The sequence below is a fragment of the Lepidochelys kempii genome, chromosome 10 (assembly GCF_965140285.1).
Source record: "Lepidochelys kempii isolate rLepKem1 chromosome 10, rLepKem1.hap1, whole genome shotgun sequence".
Taxonomy (NCBI): domain Eukaryota; kingdom Metazoa; phylum Chordata; order Testudines; family Cheloniidae; genus Lepidochelys; species Lepidochelys kempii.
The window spans coordinates 45,111,447-45,133,665 of NC_136389.1; the positions used below are offsets into that span (position 1 = coordinate 45,111,447).

The 22,219-nt window shown below is 41.8% G+C and overlaps 1 protein-coding gene across 15 annotated transcripts in view; it reads right to left on the reverse strand.

The window, feature by feature from the left end:
• CSNK1G1 (casein kinase 1 gamma 1) overlaps positions 1 to 22,219 on the reverse strand; it is a 258,375-nt gene that overhangs the window by 74,338 nt on the left and 161,818 nt on the right. For all 15 annotated transcript variants that reach the window (XM_073363225.2, XM_073363224.2, XM_073363223.2 and 12 more), the window contains one exon: positions 13,075 to 13,226. In XM_073363225.2, coding sequence (XP_073219326.1) covers positions 13,075 to 13,226 — 152 coding nt within the window. The remainder of the gene's footprint in view (positions 1 to 13,074; positions 13,227 to 22,219) is intronic.

Consider the following 22,219-nt stretch of genomic DNA (forward strand, 5'->3'; position numbering starts at 1 on the left):
CAGGGGGAGGAGGTGCAGTATCCCTTTCACTCAACATTGGGGGAGGATATTAAGAACAAAAGGTGGCCATTCAAAGACCTTTGATGGGCAAGATTTCTGTGCTTACAGATAAGCTGACTTGGTTTCTCCTCTCTCAATTTTATCACACTGTTTTCCCAAGGTTAAATTATTTTCGTGGTCTTTCAGTTTGTTTGTGCAATAAAAGTCAATGTTTCAAGAATTAAACACTCTTTATTTATTCCAAGCATGGAGGTTGGGGGGGGGGGGAGGTGGGCACGCAGGCAGGCAGAAGGGAGGTATAGGGAAACTGAAGCAATGGTGGGGATAGTTTGTGTGATGGGCTCCCCCCGGTGTGCCACCTGGACCTGGGGTACCACTGAGCCTTCTGACCTACCACCCTGGGCTCCCTCTCACACTGTGCTGCTGTGACAAGCTGCAAAGCCCTCCAGCCTGCAATTTACCAGCATTCACACAGGTAGGGACTCACCCAGCTGCAGTTACACACAGGCTCTCTAACCACCAGCTTCCCAGCCTAGGGCCCCAGAGCAGTACGATCCTGCCCTGGTCAAATCTGGCCAGTATATGGGTTTACTATCCAGTCCGCCTCTCCCTCAATGTGAAGAGAACAATGCACACTTGTGGTAACCAAGCAGAATTTCTTCCTCAAGCACTCCAGTCAAAACTCACTGGTTTGGATTAAAACATAAAATAAGTTTATTAACCAAAAAAGGTAGATTTTAAGTGATTATAAGTGATAAGAAACAGACCAAAACAGATTACCCAGTAAATAAACCACACACAAACCAAGTATAAAATACTAGAAAGATAGGGTATGAACTAGCAGATTCTCACCCTGAGAGATGATACAAGCAGGCTGCAGATTCTTAAGGGGCAAGCTGCATTTGCTTTACAGCTTGGAACCCCTAGATCTTTCATACACAGGCTAGAAATCCCTTTAGCCTGGATCCAGCACTTCCCCCAGTTCAGTCTGTTCCTCAGGTGTTTCAAGTTGTCTTCTTGTGTGGGGAGTGAAGAACCACAGATGATGTCACTTCCTGCCTTATACAACTTTAGCATATGACGGGAACCCTTTGTTTCAAAGCTTGGTTCCCAGACTGGTTTGTGGAAAATACTGACATCCCAAGATGGAGTCCAGCATCATGTGTCCTGGACACATCCTTGTAGAGTCATAGCAGCCATTACTTACAGGCTTTCTGGAGTGTTCTCCAAGTGGGAGATAAACTTCTTGTAAGGCTTATTGTTTTCCCTAATGGGTCATCGCCCTGAATAAGCCCTTGCCAACCAGCTATCTAGACTGAAAGCATCTTGTCTAGTGGGCATTACCCAGGTGTAACTACATTTGAAGTACAGATACATAGTCAGTATTTATAAGTTCAAATACAAAAATGATACCTGCATAATAGAATAATCATATTCAGCAAATCATAACTCTTTCAATGACACCTCACATGACTTATCTTGTACAAAATGCATCATAATTATGCCATAATCCTATCATATTGTCATCACTGTGAAGAACATGGGGTGCAGTGTTACAGTATGGGAAGGCACAATGCAGATAAGGGGCGCACATTACTGTGGCTCATTACTGGAATAAGTTTTCAAAGCCTCCCGGAGATTTAGAGCTCCTCGCGGGGCTTTTCTTAATGCCCTGTTATCTGGCTGATCAAAATTAGTTGCCAGGCCATCCGCCTCCACGCCCTACCCTTGCAGAAACTTCTCTCCCTTTGCCTAATAGATACTATGGAGCACACAGCCGGCAGTGGTAACAATGGTGATATTGCCTTCACTGATGTCTAACCTAGTAATCAAATTGCACCAGCAACCCTTTAAACATCCAAAGGCACATTCCACCACCATTCTGCACGTGCTCAGCCTATTGTTGAACTGTTCCTTACTGGTGTCCAGGTGGCCAGTGTACAGCTTCATGATCCATGGGAGCAAGGGGTAGACTGGATCTCCAGGATCACTATTGGCATTTCTACATCATCAAAGGTTATTTTGCAAACGGGAAAGGAAGTCCCTTATTGAACCTTTCAGACCTATGCTCCTAAAGATGTGTGCATCATGCCCCTTACCTGATCATCCAATGTTCATACCGGTGAAATGCCCCTTGTGATCCACCAGTGCTTTCAATACCATCGAGAAGTACCCCTTCCGGTTTATATACTTTTTGGCGAGGTGCTCTGGTGCCAAGATAGGAATATGTGCACCATCTATTGCCCCACCACAGTTAGGGAACACCATTGCAGCAAAACCACCCGCTACGTCCTGCACATTTCCAAGCTTCACTACCCTTCTTAGCAGAAGTGGAGCAACGGCCCTGCAAACGTGGATCATAACTCTTACGGTGGATTTACCAACTCCGAATTTATTCCCCACTGACCGGTAGCAGTCTGGCATTGCAAGCTTCTACAGAGCTATCGCCACTCATTTCTCCACTGTCAGAGCAGGTCTCATTTTAGTGTTGCTGTGCTTCAGGGCTGGGAAAAGCTCTGCACAAAGTTCCAGGAAAATGGCCTTCGGCATTCAAAAGTTCGTCTGTAGCCACTGCTCATCATTCCATAACTACATAATGATGCGATCCCACAAGTCAGTGCTTGTTTCCTGGGACCAGAAAGAACGCTTCACCATGGTCAGTTGCTGTGTGACTGCCAGCAGCAACTGAGAATTGTTTTGTTCTATGGCTTGCAGTAGGGCTGCTTGAAGGACATCACAATGTTCCACACAGCGGGTCCTGTCTTGGCTCTGGAAATACTGCAGGATAAGGCACGAGGTGTTTGTAATGCTCACAAGAGTGCACAGCTGAACGGGGTCCATGCTTCTAGAGCTATGAAGTATGCGCAGCTAAGCCAGGCTTTTGAAAAAAAAGGGACAAAAAAGTTTGGGTTGTTTTCCGTTGATATCAGGGTAGGGAGGGAGAGAAGGAGGGAGAAAACGGCATCATGGGAGGTCGAAGCCATGTTCCCATTTCACTCTGCAACAATGTTTTGGTCCCATGAGGCACTGCAAGCCCTACATAAAATCCCATTTGGCTAGTTGCATTATGGGATAGCTACCCACAATGCACTGCTCTCTGCATTAATGCAAGTGCTGCTAGTGAAGACACACTCCACTGACACAATGTGTGTGGGTTGGACATGCCCGACCAACTTAATTACCACGGCAGTTGGATGTCATCTTAAATTAAGTTGACTTAACTTTGTAGTGTAGACATGCCCTAAAAAACTATTATATGCCACAGGCAAAGAACAAGAGGGACTGAGGTGCAACAGTGTCTGAGGCCCCTGCAATAACAGCGAATTAAGAGATATATACCCAAATGATCCTCTCAAGTGACTTCCATCTCATGCTGCAGAGGAAGGCAACTTCCCCTAAGGTCACTATCAATTTGACCTGGGAAAAAATTCCTTCCCAACCCCACATATGGCAAGCAGTTAGACCTTAAACATATGAGCAAAAACCAGCCAACCAAGAACCTCAGAGAAAGAATGCTCGGTGCCACCTCAGAGCCCTGGCCCGCCCTGCCCAGTGTTCCATCTCCAGCTGTGGCCATCTTTGATACTTCAGAGGAAGGGGTGGGGGTTGGAGACACACCCAGAATACAATGTGGAGAAACAAATTCCTGTCTGACCTCTGGCAGGTGACTGGCTGAAGATGAGAGATGAGATTTTAGGAATATCAGACATGAGCCAGAAGGGCTCCCCACCATCACGATAACCACGTCATACAAGCCCACTCAGCACTCTTTCAAATCTAATAGTTTGCCCTACAACTCCTATTGGGAGGCTTTTCTAGAACCTCTCTTCTCTGATGGTTAAAAATATTGTAATTTCCAGCCTAAATTTGTTCATGGCCAGTTGTAAAGAACTTCCTCCCTGGTGTTTACCCCCAATATATTTTTAGAGATTAACCTTATCCTCTCAGCCTTTGTTTTGCTAGACTAAACAAGTCAAGCTCTTTTAGTCTCCTAGACACTCCATTCCCCTGATCATCCCAGTAGCTCTTCTCTGTACCTCTTCCACTTGAAATTCATCTTTTTTTTAACATGGGTGACCAGAATTGTACACAGTATGCCAGAGGAGATCTTACCAGTGCCTTGTAAAATGTCATTAATACTTAGGAACATAAAACCATAAGAACCGCCATACTGGATCAGACCAATGGTCCACATAGCCCAGTATCCTGTCTTCCAACAGTAGCCAATGCCAGGTGCTTCAGAGGGAATGAACAGAACAGGGCAACTATCGACTGATCCATCCCCAGTCCCAGCATCTGGCAGTCAGAGGCTTAGGAACACCCAAAGTATGGAGTTGCATCCCTGATCATGTTGGCTAACAGTCACTGATGGACCTATCCTGCATAAAAACATAACTTTTTTTTAAAAACTTAATTATAATTCCTGATTCTGATGTACTTAAATTTTTGCTGTTAGTTTGAGAGTCTTTTGCTAGTTACTTTTCAAATTCTTTTTTTTGGCCTACCTAACTGATAGCATTCACAGGACCAGCCTATGGTGCATTCTACGGGCATATGGAATTCCTTTCCATATAATCAATGTCATCAAAAGCTTCTATTTCAACTTTACATGCAGTGTTGATCACAGTGAGCTCAGTTTTGAAGTCAAAACAATGTATGTCAGGGGTGTGTCATGTCTGCAATCCTCTTCAACATTGCCATCAACTGGGTAATGCAGCGTACAACAGAAGACATGCCAAGAGGCATTAAATGGATACTCTTCTCATTCCTTGAAGACCTAGACTTCGCAGATGATGTCTCTCTATCACAAACCCAACACCATATACAAGAAAAAACAACTTGATTCAAAGCATTCAGCCAGCAAATTGGACTGAAAATCAACCGCAATAAGACAGATATCATGACCTTTAATATAGCCTCACCATCACCAGTACGGAGAGAGGATGTTCTCACCAATGTAGAAACATTCACATACTTGGGCAGCATCATCAGCCAGGATGGTGGAACAAGCCAGGACATCCGTAACAAAATCAATAAAGCCAGGAACACCTTCAGGAGCTTAAATACAGTCTGGAAATCATCAAAATACTACCCCAAACCAAACTCATGATTTATCAGAGCTGCATACTTTCAACACAGAGCTGCATACTTTCAACACTACTTTAAAGTGCAGAATGCTGGGAAATGAGGAAGTAGGACATGACCAAACTGTCTTCATTCCATACAATCTGATTCAGAAAAATCCTCCACATCTTTTGGCCCAGAACAATCTCAAACAAGATCTATTGACACACTGCAGCCAAGAGGATCTGAGCACCATCATTGCCAGGAGGCGTTGGAGATGGATCGATCATGTGCTTCAGATGGAAACTGATTCCATCACCAGAGTAGCAATAAGAGAACACAGGAAGGCAAGTGAAAACAAGGCCATCCAAAACCAACATGGTGAAGAGCTGTGGAAGCCGACCTGAAAAACCTGGGGCACAGCTGGGGAACCATTGAAAGACTTGCCAGAAACAGACAGAAGGGGAGGAGCCTCATCACAGCCCTAAATGCCAGAGGCATAATAGGAACATGATGATGATGAATTATAGTTTTACACTTGATTTGCCAGCGTTTATATGCTCCTTTCTACTTTCCTCAGTAGGATCTGACTTCCAATTTTTACAGAATACCCTTTTGCCTCTAACTGCTTCTTTTACCTTGTTGGTTAGCCATTGTGACACTTTTTTGTTCCTCTTATTATGTTTTTTAATTTGGGGTATACATTTGATTTGAGTCTCTATTATGATGTTTTTAAAAAAGTTTCCATGCAGCTTCCAAGCATGCCACTTTTGTGACTGTACCTTTTAATTTACATTTAACTAGCTTCCTCATTTGTGTGTAGTTCCCCTTTCTATAGTTAAATATACTGTGGTGGGCTTCTTTGGTATCTCCCCCCACAAAAGGATGTTACATTTTATTACGTTATGGTCACTGTTACTGAGTGATTCAGCTATATTCACCTCTTGGATCAGATCCTGTGCTCCACTTATGACTAAATCAAGAATTGCCTCTCCCCTTGTGGGTACCAGGACCAACCAGTCCAAGAAGCAGTCATTTATGATGTCTAGAAACTTCTCTACACCCTGTCCTGAGGTGACACTTATCCAGTCAATATGGGAATAGTTGAAATATTTCTCTATTTTTACTGGAAATGCCTTACCTGATGCATTTTAGGATCACATTTGCCTTTTTCGTAGCTCAGTCATCTTGTGATTAACCAACACACCTCAGTCTCTCACCTCCTGTGTCGCTCCCAACTGATGATACTCCAGTATATAGCATAAATTCTTATTAGACCTTCAGTGCATGACCTTGCATTTTAAATTCCATCCCGTTTCTGTTACTCCAGTTTTCAAGGTCATCCAGTTCTTCCTACATAATATTCTGATGTTTCTCTGTATTGACAATGTCTCCCAACGTTGTAACATGAATAAGTTTCATTAACACACTTCTACTTTCGTGCCAAGGTTAGTAACAGAAATATTAAATAAATCTGTCCCTAGATTGATCCTTGAGGAACTTCACTAATAACCTCCCTTCAGTCTCTCTGCTCACCTTTCAGAGCAACTGGTTGCTTTCTTCCCTTTAACCAAATCCTTACCTACTGTGTTAGTCTGTATTTGCAAAAAGAAAAGGAGTACTTGTGGCACCTTAGAGACTAACCAATTTATTTGAGCATAAGCTTTCGTGAGCTACAGCTCATGCATCCGATGAAGTGAGCTGTAGCTCACAAAAGCTTATGCTCAAATAAATTGGTTAGTCTCTAAGGTGCCACAAGTACTCCTTTTCTCCTTACCTACCTTACAATTCTTGACGAATCCCCATCTTCTCTAATTTTACAGCGTCAAATGCTTTACTGAAGTCCTAGTATATTAGATCTGCTGCATTTCCCTTGCCTAAAAAAAAAATCACTTATCTTCTTAAAGAAGAATATCATGTTAGTCTGGCATGATCTACCTTTGGTGAACGCAAATGGATTACATCTGCTTTTCCAATTACCTGTGAATTTAATCTGTCCTTCAAAATTTGTTCTAAAAGACTAATGTGTTTCCCCCTTCCAGTGTCGTGAGGATCTCCAGAATGGATCTGCTTGCTCATACCACTATGGCGTACACAGAATCAATATGGAAAGCAGTTCACAAAGATCATACTGTTGGAACTGCAGTACTGGACCTTAACAACTTGAGTAGATCCAGGACTCAGGGGGTACAGAACCACTAGACAAGTGACAGTTGATCTTCATGCTGGCTGGATCCCAGCCAACGTGATCCCTTCTTGGCAACTGTGGTTAGCAGTTATTCCTGTATGGCTGTCAAAATTGGATCCAAATGCTAACACTGGATTCATGTTTGACTGTTAGATCCAGCTGCAAGTTGGTTTCTGCCTCTGGATTCAGATCCAAATGTGTCAACTATGGATCCAACTTGGCTGTGGTTTCTGGATCTCGTGACCCCTGCATCCATGCTCTGCAGCCTCAGGTCAACACTTGGCTGAAGGATCTGAGTTCTGAAGATCCAGATCCAATGTCCAGAGAGATGGTTTAGGCACATAACTTACTCTCCTAGGTCACCTTGAACAGACCAGGGGACCTTATCCCTAAACCAAGCTCTATTTAAAGATCCCTAAACCAAGCTCTATTTACAGACTGCCAGAGTTAGTTGACCAGGCCTAGGGAGCCTCCATCATCAGTAGGGGGGGCCTGCGGCAGCCCTCCTACCCTTAAGTGCAGACAAAGCCTATGCCAGTCAGGCATCTCCTCTTTACTTTTAGAAGAAAAATGTGACTGAAAAAACTAACAAGCTATAAACAAAATTTGCCCCAAAAGAGAAGAAATAGAAATAAGAAAAACTGATGAGGAAAGCACTGAGGATGGTGTGTGCAATCTAAGCTCACTGGACTGTCAGAAGTTAGAAGGAACTGAAGGGTGGTTGGGCCACTCTTCATTTTATACTCTTGGAGCCATCCAGGATAAAAGGGGAAAGGATAGGCAAGTGGACCCGAAAGACACTGTTTTCTAGATGATTCTAGGAGCTCAAAGCGTGAGTGCCTTGATCTCATAAATGGCAATACGCAGATGCCATGCAAAGAACTCATTTCTACATGCTGAAACTTTTTTTAGTTTTCTTTTAAAAAGTAATTTAATACACACAGAGAAAAAAAATCTTTTAAATCAGATTGTTTTATAGTTAACAATCATTATTAAATAATTATGGTATGATGCATAACACAACAGATGTTCCACATTTCAGCCATTTGTCACACATCTCAATCATTTGTTTCACACAGTGGTAGGTTTGAAGATCAAAAGGTATGTTTGGAATACGTTCAACCTGGAAAAGTGTCCCTTTAAAAGGGACTGGAGAGCTGGCTAACCCCCAGACAAAGTAAGATTTAAAATGCAGTATGAGTACTTTGTCTTTACTACTAGGATAGGTCATTTATTGGGATGGTCAACTTTAAAAGAAAAAGAAAAAAAAAGGATGCCGAGCTGATGCTCAAATGAAAACCAGTACTACCTTCTTCAATTTATTTTTTAAAAAGTACTTTCACAGCAAGATGTGTAGGTGGAGACAAAGTGGGAGTTTGGAAAGATCAAACATTTTTTAGATTATGTAGTCACTGAATTAATGCACTCCAGCAGCATTGTAAGATACTGATCTGGCTCCTTTACATCCAGAGTCCATGAAGTGCAAGGGAGGGAAGATAGAAAAAGCAGTAGAATTTCTTTTATAGTTCCAATTCTTTAGTCCTATAAACTGGAAGGCTCCATGTTCAGCTATCATCCACTCTCCACTTCTACACCATGCCAGGAGACAGTTATTGCAACAAACTTATCTAGTCCACATAAGCCAAGGCAGATTTTCCAAATCACAGGGTTTTTAATTAACACAGTAGTTGTCCTTTATAGGATGCCCAGTATTCCACTACCACCTCACTAATAGTTGTGTAACCCTCCAGCAGAGTGTATGTTGTCTCTCCTGTATGGGCTGGTCCATACAGAGAAAACAGCATGCTTCTCCACTCCGGTTACTTCTATATTTTCCAGGATACTGGACTATATGGACCTTCGGTCTAATCCAGTATGGCTATACCCATGTCTTTATAGCTGAAGCAGAGGAGACCTGTGTTGTCGATATGAAGGTTCTGAGTTCAATGCGCTGATGACCTCTGGACGCAAAAAAAAAAAAAAAAAAAAAAAAGTATGTATGTGTAAGTATTAGTGCTAGCATCCAGGAGTAATTGTTGGACTGATTTTATATCATAAAGCATTGTATTTAGAAGTGAATTTGGAAGTTGTGTTATATCGGTTTTATTGTATGTTTAGCATTTGTATTTTGGTTAATAGGAGCTGTCCCTTTAAGAATCGGATGGGGCACTTTACTCTAGTGTGAGTGACAGCAACATGTGGGAGATTTTGTTTGTGTCCAGAGAATGGAAGACCGTGCCTGTTTAAGCGCCAAAAGATCACAGCTTGATTTAGTAAGCGTTACTTTCTAGAAAGCAATCGCTCTTCTCAAAGGTGTATCATTAGTGTTTGTGGGAGATGATATGCCGCAGGGCATTGCTAATGAAGTACACAGTCCGATTTGTAGTTCACCTGTTTGAATCCAGATCAGCTCAACAGGTATTAAAAGCCGTTCTTATGTGATGGATGTTTGGTGACCCCTATATGAAATGGGTTCAGTGGGTACATGTCATGTTTCCGCATCAATATCTCACCACTATGATTTGCATTAGATTGCAATCTCTGAGGCAAGGGCTGTCTCCTCTTTGTCCAGTACCCAACACAATGGGGACCTGATCTTGGTTGGCTTCTCTAGCAAGAATGTTAACAACAAAGACTAAAATCGCATTACTCATGATTCAGTTGATAGCTTGACAATGCTGTAGTCACACACCTTGGGGTGGGCAGGGTAGGTCAAAAATCAGAATACAGACCACATGCATGATCTGATCATTTTAAATAATTGCAATCTGTTGGGATCTGACTTATGGTTTGTGAATTTTGGGACTGGCAATACTTAAGAAGCCATTTTAAACTTTAAAACTTTGCCTCACTTCAGGAATGTTGTTTCCTTGAAGTAAATTATCTTGGGATTCTGTTGCAGCGGTGGCCAGGAGAATGCTATGTCAGCTTGATATTGTTAAGGGGACAATATAAAGCATCCATGATGAAGGAGTTATTCAGGATTTATATACTTATAAAATTCTCAGTGGGAAAGGAAGGGAGAAAACTGCTTCAACACACACATTTATTACACTACTTTTAAGGGTGTATTATAGTAAGAAAAAAAAGCCCCTAAGATTCCATCTCATTGTATATGAGTGTAAATTGGAGACGGCAAAGACATTAAGACCCACCTAGTTAATCTTCCTGCCAAGGCAGGATTATTTCCTATCATGTAGTCTAATTTTAAATGTTCTAAACAAGAGGCTTTCATCTCTTCCCTAGAGATTCTATACAACAATTTAATAGGTCTCATTGCCAGGAAGATTTTCATGATATAGAGTTTAACAATTACTTTGTAATTTCTCCCATTACTCCTAATTACATTCCTTGAATAACTCATTCCTTTCCCTTTTCGTTGTTTATTCCCTTCACATATCTATAAATCTAAGTCCCCCATTCTAGCCCCTAGCTGTTTCTTAGCCAAGCTATATGTACTTAGCTCTTCATATTTATTCATAGAACAAATTTATTTTTAAATATGTCACAGGAAGTATTAAGTTGATCCCTTGGCATGAAAAACAAGATGCTGAAGCTTTCTGTCAGTTTGTAACTTGCTGCACGTGCACCAAAGAGCCTGAGATGTGTCTGTCACAGTGATTAGTCCTGCTGATCTAGATGAGAGTGCAAAGTAAGGGGACCATTATAGGAACCATCTGGGCTGCTCTTGGACTCTCAGGCCAACCCTGCAGATCAAACTGCTGAGAACAGTGGGTGAAATTGGAAAAGAAAACATAGCTCAGGAGAAAAGGGACCAGACTCTCCTGAAGAAAATGGTACTACCATTTGTAATGTAGATGGTGGTATGGCCAAACTGCTAGGCTAAAACTGCTAGGTTCTCTTTCACAGCTGTAACCTATTTGTGCTATACAAACAAGAATGGATCTGGTAAGTTCAGCCATGATCATAGTTACTATGGTAGTGCACATTGGGCCCAAGTGATCTTTCATTCCTCAACTCCCTCTGATAATTAACTTAAAGATCTGAACTGACAGTGCACTTCTCAGACACAATATACAGAACAGCTACATTATTATTTTTAATTATTGTTGTTACAGTAGCATCAAGAGGGCCCAACTGAGATATGGGCCCCACTGTGTGAGGCACTGTACAAAAACATAGAAGGAAACAGTCCCCCCTGCCCTGAAGAGCTTACAATCTAAATAGATAAGACATGGGATGGGAAGAAAAACAGTCACAAACAGGCAAAGTGATGTTTCCATATAGCAAGTCAATGGCTACGTCAAGATAAGAATTAAAATAGTGTTCTAATTCAGATTCACTGTAAAGCACAATATAAGCAAGGAAATCAAAATTAAAACCTGTCACTGAACCTGTCTCACTTTGTACTTCAATACTTGGGCATGGCACACACATTGATCATTAGGGAGGTGGTGGTGTTGTGAGTTACCAACTGCCTGGATTCTGAACCCCACTATTTACATCAGTTAGTGAGGACTAGTGTTACTTTAATACAGTGTATGTTTCCCTGCATTTGTTTCATGTCATGCTATAATGTTTCAAGGCACCATAGTTACAGTTAAATGCATGGAGTAATTCAGTGTTAATATGAACTTACTCCTCAGCTAACAAGTCATTAAGTGGTTTAATAGCATAGTTACAACTTGACTTTTTCTTGCTAACGGAATCTTTCCTTCAAGTACATCCTGGAACCTTACAGAGTTCCCCATTCTGATTTACTCTCAATGCTCAGGACAGCAACAACACAATCTCTCAGCTGAGGACTAGGCATTCAATGACCCTCTGACCAATTGTACTTAAGGAGTGGTAATATCCGTACATATTAATGATCCAGAAAGTAATTAAAGACTAATCAAAGCTTAATACAGAGTGGGGAGAGCAGAGAACTAACCATCCGTCCCTCCTAAATAAGAATTTTATTCAAATTTGGAGGAAGTAGTAGTTTTCTCCCATATCTAGAGATTCTGTACCCCATTCAGACTGTTATGTCTGAGTAATAAATCCTTCAAGAGAGTATTACAGCAAGGGCTGACAGGCCAATGGCTATTAATTTTACCCATTGTGACAAAGTTCCTGTTCTACCTTGGTGGGTCTTGCGCTTACTGGCGGATTTTCTCGCCTTGGAGCTTCACGGCAGCCCTCAGCTTGGCTGTTTTTCCAAACCCACAGTCCAGGTCGACTCCTCCTGTGTCTGACCAGGAGTTGGAAGGATTTGGGAGGAACCTGGGCCCGCCCTCTACTCCAGGTTCCAGCCCAGGGCCCTGTGGAATGCAGCTGTCTAGAGTGCCTCCTGGAACAGCTGTGCGACAGCTACAACTCCCTGGGCTACTTTCCCATGGGCTCCTCCCAACACCTTCTTTATCCTCACCATAGGACCTTCCTCCTGGTGTCTGATAATACTTGTACACCTCAGTCCTCCAACAGTCCACGTTCTCACTCTCAGCTCCTAGTATCTCTTGCTCCCAGCTCCTCACACACGCATCACAAACTGAAGTGAGCTCCTTTTTAAAACCCAGGTGCCCTGATTAGCCTGCCTTAATTGATTCTAGGAGCTTCTTGATTGGCTGCAGGTGTTCTAATCAGCCTGTCTTAATTGTCTCCAGAAGGTTCCTGATTGATCTGGAACCTTCCCTGTTACCTTACCCAGGGAAAGGGGACCTACTGAGCCTGGGGCTGATATATCTGCCTTCTATTACTCTCCTATAGCCATCTGGCCCGACCCTGTCACACCATCAATAGTTAAGATATTGTTGGATATAACACAAATTGGAATAGTTCAAAAAGGTGGCAGAGGCCCTGCCAGCAACGTCACTACTCACCAGCTGGATGGCTATCATTAATACCGTCTTCAAAGTGAAAGTTCGATCACAGAGGTCAAACAAATCTTCCAAGCTAGGACCAAGTAGTTCTAGTACCATGGCATTGTACTTTCCACATGGGCCAAAGTAATACACCTGGGGAAGGCCTTCAGCTGTAAGAACAGGGGAAAAAATTAAACAAGTGAGCAGGACTGCACTAGTATTACTCCTGTCAAGTCAGACCCTTTGTTGTCCCCAAGCTTTATTTTTATCGCTTAACTCATAGTCCCCATTACAGATCTTGCACAGCAAGCAGAAAAAAGTTTCCACATGTATTTATTGATATGGATGGAAAGAAGTGCAAAACAGTACATGTTCTTCTCAAAGAAAGCCTTTGTAAAGCATATGGATTTTAGGGCAACAAATACTATAAGCACATGAAATACCTAATTCTAGCACTGCAAAAGTTTGGGTCATAGAAGATATAATTTGTAAGAAGTTCCCTCCTTTACACTAAACATTTGGGGGCCATGAACCCCAAACAAGTCTATGTTCTGACTAGTTCAAGCAGCTGCAAAGAGGTAAAACCTTTTTACTTTAAAAAAAAAATATGGTCAAGAAAGGGCTCCTTTGTAAACCAATGTATGTTGTTTTCAGCATAGCTTTACATAATCTGGTTTATGTTAATATACATGCATTTTAGTAAGAGTTATAATTCAAAACACACATAAGCACTATAAGTAATGCAAAGATTTTTAATCTTTATATCTTATTTCACTTGATGAAATAAGAAATTTATCTAATCAGTTAAACTTATCCATAAAATTATTTTGCTAAATCATACACAAAACCCTTGTAAGTGGTTGCTAACTGTAGTCAGTTCTCTGACCGCAAAAAGGCACAGGAATACATTTTCAATATGCCCATAAAAGAAAATGTATATTCAACTCTGATGACAATGTTGGATGATAAACACAAATTGTTTTCCAAAGGGCACCAGAAAGGGGGAAACAATGGCTCAGTCAACACAAGGCTGATCTTGCAGATTCCTGTTGCACAAGGTCTGATTTGAACACTCACTGAACTAACCAAAGCAGAGTTGTACTTCTTGAATTTGCTGCCCTGTGAAAGAATTCCAATTGATCACTACATAGAGTTGATTCAATATTATGTGATATGGGCCAACAGCTAGTGCTCCAAGGTTTCTTCTAGTACAGGAACTCAGCCTCTTTGCATCTGTTTGAGACAATGCAGCAGAAGCATTGTATTTTATTATAGAATATGCTTTCAGCCTTTGCTTCACAAACAGTTTCAAAAGACAAACGGGGAGAGGGGATACTTATTTTGAAACACAACCTCAAAGAGTTCAGCCCAATGCCAAATTGACTTGTCCATTTTTAACATACAAAAGATAGATTACCAGCTGCTCAGATAACATTAACTATACATATAGACAAGAATTAGATGTTTGTTTAAACAATTTGTTCTCAGACATCAGTGAAGCCAAAGAGCCACAGAACAGTATATTACATGATGTTTAAGGGATCAAATATGTATATATAACATATAATTTGTTCCAGGCAAAAAGACTATATTGGAAGTTAAGTTGCAAGAATCATGTACCCAAAATTTAGGAAGTGCCAGAATTAAGGTAGCCCATATACCTTAATTCTGCATGCTTGTACCTTATACCATTTTTAGTTACTTGATCACATACTATTTTCTTCCACATGAGCAAAGTTGGGGTGAAGGAGTGTAGGAGCAGGCTTTTGTATTTCTACTATAAGAATTAATGTATGATTTGATCATCCTGCCAGCCACCCTTTTTGAATAGTAGAAAGGAATGACCCTCAGGGACATTTGTAGAAACTCATCTGACAGACTGCCAGTGTCTGTACTGATGTTAAGGCAGGGACAGACCAGAACAATCCTTATGACTAATTATGGTCACCCTTTTGTTTTAGGATAAGTTATAATGTCTACTATGGTTTCCTATATGCATTATAAATTAGGCACTCTAGTTAAATATACATTTCTTTGTTTTAAGGTTTAGTAAGTAAGAGACAGGATTTTGTATTGTGTCTATGTTAATGAGACTAGAGGAATGTTGAAGGCCGGAGCCGCAATGTGAACTGTTTTGATTACAAGATTTAGTAAAATTTAATTTACAATGCCTTTCTTGCTCAACATAGAACACTGCTGTTTGTCTACCTTTGAAGGCCTCTGTAAATGACTGTTTTGTGTCATTTCAGAGTAACAGCCGTGTTAGTCTGTATTCGCAAAAAGAAAAGGAGTACTTGTGGCACCTTAGAGACTAACCAATTTATTTGAGCATGAGCTTTCGTGAGCTACAGCTCACTTCATCGGAATGACGAATGCATGCATCAGGAAAAGATAAGGTGTGAAGGCCATTGTTAAAGTCAGATGGTCAAGGAAGGAGGAGTGAAGAAACTTAACCAGAGAACCATCAACACGCATCCATAAGTGAGGAAGGGCAGATTGACAACCGTGAGGTGGAGGCTGGCACCCCTAAATACAAGACAATTGACTAAATCAAAACCAGGATGGAATGACCCTCTTGGAGGTGTTTTGGAATGTTATTAAAAGATACACCAATTAAGGAGTAACCGGTCACAAACTGACACAGCAAAATCCATAGACTTCAACAGAGAAAAAAAGACTATACGAACAGGGTGCTTGGCCATGGGACTTTGGGTTCGTCTTGCCACAACTCCAGGAGCATCGGATCGCAACTGACAGAGCCTGGCTCCCCTCTATGACCAACCTGGCTGGCCACTAGATTGATCCAGACTCTGGACTGGTAACTATAAACTTCAACTGGCAGGACTGTGTGCACGGTGGGTGTGTGTGTGAGAGACTGAAAAGCATATGCTAACTGCTGTATTCTCTATAAATGTGGCGTATTGCCTTTTTCCCTGAAAAAGATCCCATGCGCTTCTTATAAACGTAACAGGAGGACATGTAAAATTAGAGCAAACTCACAACTACAGTAACTTTTGCCTCTACTGTACCTTTAGGAAAATCCAGCTAATCCACACAATACATGATTCACAACAAACAATAGCACTCCCCAGTTCTTAAAAATGCAATGAATGTTGTACAGAGGTTTCTTATTACTAAAACTTAATCCTATTGAACTGTTACTAGCATACTATGAAGTATACCTAAAGCTTGTCCAGTATAACTAAAGCTTTGTTCACACAAAGTACTGTTTGTCAAAGATTATTCTATATTTTTTAAAACAATGTTTGTTCACTTATGTTCACTTAATTTTGGAGATTTATACTGTAGCCTGCCAGTCATTGGAACAAATTAGTGAGGTACTTAAAATACCTGCAGAAACTGCATGTCTAGCCACTAGAATTTTTATGTTTATGTTCAACAGTTACACAAACATTTACAGTGTTGAAAGGATGACCTCTGTGGGCTGAAATACTTAATGCATCTTCGTATTTGATCCAAACAATTGAAGTAAGACCATAAAAAGAATGTATTGTCTCTTTTAGAAAAGAGAAGTCCAGCTCAAGGGTATTCTCTTTCTTCACTACAGAACCAATTCAAAGAGCAAAGCATGAGTAGCACTGGGACAAGTCAGCTCCAGCAGGGTTTTAAATATCCCATTTCAGAGACCAGCAATACCTCATTAGTAAGGACTGGGTCATCTCAATGTACACAGCTGGAATTAATTGGTACACTTTACTGGCACTGTTTGTTGTCAGAAAGAATGAATGCCAATATGATCTAACTTCCCAGCAGGTGCCCTGATCTCATACTGGGTTCCAATAATGGAAGCAGGTCACCAACGGTGCTGGAGGGACAAAGAGGAGGCAGATTGGAAGCTCTGACAATCTGATATTGGAAAACCCATCCACCAGCATGGGCAACAAAAAGAAACCAAGTGACAGAAGATGAGTAGCAGGAGGAAACTGAAGCAACAGTAGGAAGAGCTTGAAGAATGGCAACAGATATTGGAAGTGGGGAGAAAGAGGGGTTTTTGGTAGACTCCTGGCAACAAAAAAAGGCAGAAGACAGATTCATAGATTTCACACATTCCAAGGGCAGAAGGAACCATCTAGTCTGACCTCCTGTCTAACACAGGCCAGAGAAGGGTGGAAGGCTGGGGGCGGGCGGGGGGGAGAGGGGGTAGGCAGAACTAGGAAAAATGTGGATTCCCAGATGAAGAAGAGGTCAAAGATAGGGATACAAGAGGAAATTGTTAAGCCCAAAGGATTAGAAAAGAGAAAATAAGGTCGCTTTAACGACCCCTCTGTGCTAAATGTGAGAGCTCAGTGTGTATCCCCCTAAATACCACTATCCCTAACTCCCCAAAGCTCCTTCTCTGTGTGGAGCTCTTTACAAGATCCATCTCCACTTGCAAATAAAATGGTCCTCAATATCAGTGATGGCAACAGTTAGGCAACCACACCATGACCCTGTATCTCCAGATTCTTAGCAGACGGGCTGTGCTGAGGTTGTCTCTCCTTTGATGCTTTGGGGAATGGGAGAGAAAAGGGTCATGGATCCAATCCTAAAGCAGTCACCCTCTGCTTCTATCCTGTTCTGCCAACAGAGGTCCCTCGAGGGGGATGGCTGTAATACATGTCACCTGAAGTGCTGGCATATTAATGAAACAACTATGTGGTATAAACAATGAACATGCTTAGGCCTACCTGCTGAATCTTTGACTCCAGGGTTTTGTTTCACTAAAACCAAGTGGACTTCCCCACACAGAAACCATTTTTCTATTCCTTGTGCTGCCTTATTTCCTCCACGAGAAGGGATGGAGTTTGCTTCCTGGTTGCAAGCATGTACAGGGCAATTGGTGAAACCAAAGGGTTTTTAAAAGAGACAAAAGTATATGTATATATTTTTACAAGGCCAAAATTCATTTCATATTGCCCATTTGATACTTTACACACCACAAGAGAACTCGTACACTCACTCATTTATAATATTTTTCTGAAAAACATGGGTGCAATGGTAAGAGGAGCAAACAACAATTGGAAGAAGCATGAACAGTCCGTTTAACTGCCAACTGGAACGATGGCAATGCTGGAAGAAAGGAGGGCAGCTCCTCTCTTCTCTCCCACACAGTTTGAGTACTTGCAGTATGGAAATAAAGGACAACCCTGCCCCTACTCAATGACCAACATATGATTTTGTACAAGAACTATCATAGGCAACAAGGGAGTGGGTCCACTCTAAAGGGATAGCTCCTCTTGTTCTGTAAGATTTGTGTAGTGAAAAATGCACCCTGTTCCTATTCCAGAATGCTGACTTATCACTTAATGACCACACAAAACAAATAATTCCTTAGTACACAGTCTAGTAAAGCAACTTTATTAGTTCATGATGAAACACCACCTTAACTTGCTGGGAAGTGAACGGATGGAACATCAAGCTCACGTACCACCACTGGTACATGTACCACAGTTTGGGAAATTCTGGTCTAGTGGATAGGCTACTGGACTAGGATTCAGAGCTTTGTTCTGTTCCTAGCTATTCCCAGACTTTTTGCATGATCTTGGGCAAGTTACTTCACCATTCTTCTTCTCTCTCTCTCTCATCCTTTATCCTATTGTTTTAGGCTACAAACTCTTGTGCAGGCCAGTAAGAGGCGGGGCGGGAAGAGGGGGTGGTGGTGGGAACTTGGGAAAAGGGGTGGGGTGGGGGCGAGAAGTTGAACACCCCCAGGGCCAGAGGAAACCGGTGCCTATGGATTCCCCCACTGATTTTCCTCGTCATTCCTATGACCCTAGTGTAATTTTCCATGCTCCCCCACTAATATTTAACTCTGTTAAATTCACCTTTTTTATACTTGCTTTTGTTACCTGTCCCTATTGAACCCAGTTCAAAGCCCTCCTCAACTAGGTTGGTGAGTCAGTGCACAAAGATGCTCTTCCCCTTTTTGGTCAGGTGGACCCCCAACTCTTCCCAGCAGACCTTCTTCCCAGAACAGCATCCCATGGTCAAGGAAGTCGAAGCCCTCTCATTGACACCATGTGCACAGCCATTAATTCATCTCCAGGATGCACATGTCCCTGCTTGGGTCCTTATCCTCCACAAACTGCTCCAACACAACCTGCGCCCCTGACCCCTTCACCCTGACTCCCAGAGCCCTGATCTGCTCAGGGTCAGACATGGCAGCATCATGAGTGTTTATGTGGATGAGCAGTATGGGGTAGTTATCGGGGGCAGATGAGCCTCAGCAATCTTTCCATAATGTCTTGGACATGAGCTCTAGGGTGACAGCTCGTTTCCTGGGACATCATATCAGGTTGCCACATGGATGCTTCCGTTCCTCTCAGACAGATGTCCCCAACCACAAGCACTCTGTCTCCTTCTCTCAGGTGCAGTAGCTGCAAACCTCCCAGCCTTGGGAACAAATGGCTTCTCCTCCTCAGTCATTGAGTTCTGCTCCTCACCCTGTGTTGACAGTACAGTATACCAGTTCTTCAACTAGATGGACAGGGACCTGGGAGGGGTGGGGGAGGAAGCAAAGTCTATTGCCTGAGGTGGCCAACAGCTAGTCTGCTCCTTGCAGAGCAGACAGTTCTCCTTCCTCCTCTTGTGCTGCTGTAGTCATCTGTAGTTGGCTAGCATCCTCCATCTCAGATGTCTCCATGTGCATCCTCTCAAAGTCCTCATGCTCCTTGATGCTACGAAGATGAGCCACCTTGTTCTGCAGCTGTCTTACCTGCTTCCTGAGGAATTTCACCAACAGACACCTCTAACACCTGGTGTTTCCCCTGCCTGGCTTTTGGCAACCAATGTTGGTTAAGGGAGTGATTTTTGGTGACATTTCTATACCAGCAAAAGCCATAGAGTCGGAGCAGCTATACTGGTATACAAGTGCTTTTGCTAGTATAGCTTATTTCACTTACCAAACTGGTATAAACTATACCTGCAAAAGCACTTTTTTGCCAGTATAGCCTATGACTTCATCAGAAAGATTTGGCAGTACAGCTATACCAGCAAACCTTTTCTACAGGAGACCTGGTCTAGGATTCAAATTGGTAGGAAGACCAAAAAGCCACAAGTTTGTGATGTCAGACTCACACATACCCAGTTCAATATGTTAGATGGAAGAGCATTTATATTTCAAAAGTTAGTTTGATCTTAGTTATCTTAGGAGGACTTTGTGTAGTGTAATGCTATTTATTATTATGTCAGATGTTTCCAAAAAAGATCAGTGGACACTTTCTTTGGTTTAATTCTCTCTAAACAGTTGAGAGGCAAGACTTGGGGCCAAACACATGCTTCACAACCTGCAAACACTGCCAGTTGTTCGCAAAGTGATAACTGGATGTGCTGGTATTCATCATGAATGCCATTAAAAAATGGCCATTTGCCCTATGGTTCGCTTTGTTTTTCTTTAAACTGCCATTTGTGGTCTGTCCTGTACTTACCAAAAGGGGGTATTATCTGAAACATCTAAATGGTAATATTAGTAAATGCCAAGTTTTTAAGGGTTCCCACTGTTTTTAAGGGTTCCTGCAATCCTTTACTCACTTTACCAAGCCTAATTTACTTATGCTATAGGTAACTTGGCAGTCACCATTGCCTGACATTTGACACTACTCAGAATATGGATTCTCTTAATATCGTTCTATTTTATGCTCATTTAGCAGCTGTCCTGCCAAGCAAATTAGTAATCCCACCAGACTTACTGCCTCAGTTTCAAAGTGTCAAACTTTTAGACATGCAAACAGGCTGCTAAGATGCACAACTAAAGTCATTCTTGTCTAAGTATTTTTCAAAACAGAAGTACTTGTCAGTGCATGAATGTAAGCTTCCATGGTTAGTCTCCATTTCTCCCCACCCTCAAGCACTCCTATTATTAAAGTTAATAACTAGACAATCTTCCTTCAGAGGCTGGAGATGCTGGTTGGAGAGATTGCCATTGAGCATCTTGAGACTCTCCTCATGTAGACATTAACCTTGTCACCGCTATCGCATTTCCAATCCCTGTGCCCTGGACAGGAAGCTGAGTTCTTGTTTATCAAGATAACAGAGCACCACCAACTAAAGCAGCCCAATGTACCATGATTTAAATGAATAATTATTTGAATTCACTCTTCATGAAGTAATGTGCAAACGGAGATATGACAATTGTATCCAATTAATACTCTGACTTGGAGTGCATCCCATTTGCTACTTCACAAAAAAAAAAAAAAAAATCTCCCCGCCAAAGTGCTGTCATCCCTGGAATCTCTCCTCCCCCTTCTCCTAACTCCAGCGAGAATTTGGGAAAATGAAGATTTAGAATCTATTTAACATTGCTCCTCAACGAGCTTTCCTTAGACCAAAGAAGAGGCCAACTGTTCACCTGAATATGACTTTGACTGACAACGCTACTGAGTTATGTGGATTCTCTTGTAGTATTATATTGTATAAGGGATATGATTTAGTTGAAGCAGAAAACATAAGCTACTATACAAATCTTGATCTTTAAGCCTTTCTTTTTATACAGTGCATTAAAAGCACAGAGTCTAGCCCAGTGGGAGAGCAGCATATACTGAATACTGATAGTATGCAAATCTGGTTCCATTGCTGAAAGACAGAACTGGCCAAAAGCCAGAGAAACCTGAGGAAGAGCTATGTGTAGCTAGAAAGCTGGTCTCTCTCAAAAACAGAAGTTGGTCCAATAAATGATATAATCTCACTCACATTGTCACAGGGAATTAACAGGTCATTCAAAGATGTCCCAAAATAACTGAACAAAAATAACTCAGAAAATAAAGAACAGTATGAAGACATCCTGAAGAGATCCAGCAAGTGTATGTCTATACTATAACCAATACTGTGACTTATTCCAGAACCATCCAAACTACAGGAATAAAACTGGCATAAGTGAGGCTCCTTGCACTGCACCTGGGTTCATGCTACTCAGTGAACCTACTGTACCTGATCTGGTTTGTGTGTTTTCAGGGACAGATGTAGCTCAGTTTCCAGGAGCCAGTCATGTACCTCAGATTAAAATATTTATTTTCAGAAATGTTCGTTATCAAAAGCAGGTAACAGTAATCTGAGGGGGCAAACATTGTTCTGTATGGTCAGTGGCATGGACTGACAGAAAGGGCTTTTAAAACCTGGCTAGGAGACCCTGATTTGGGAAGCCAGATACGATAGTTACATTTTTTGA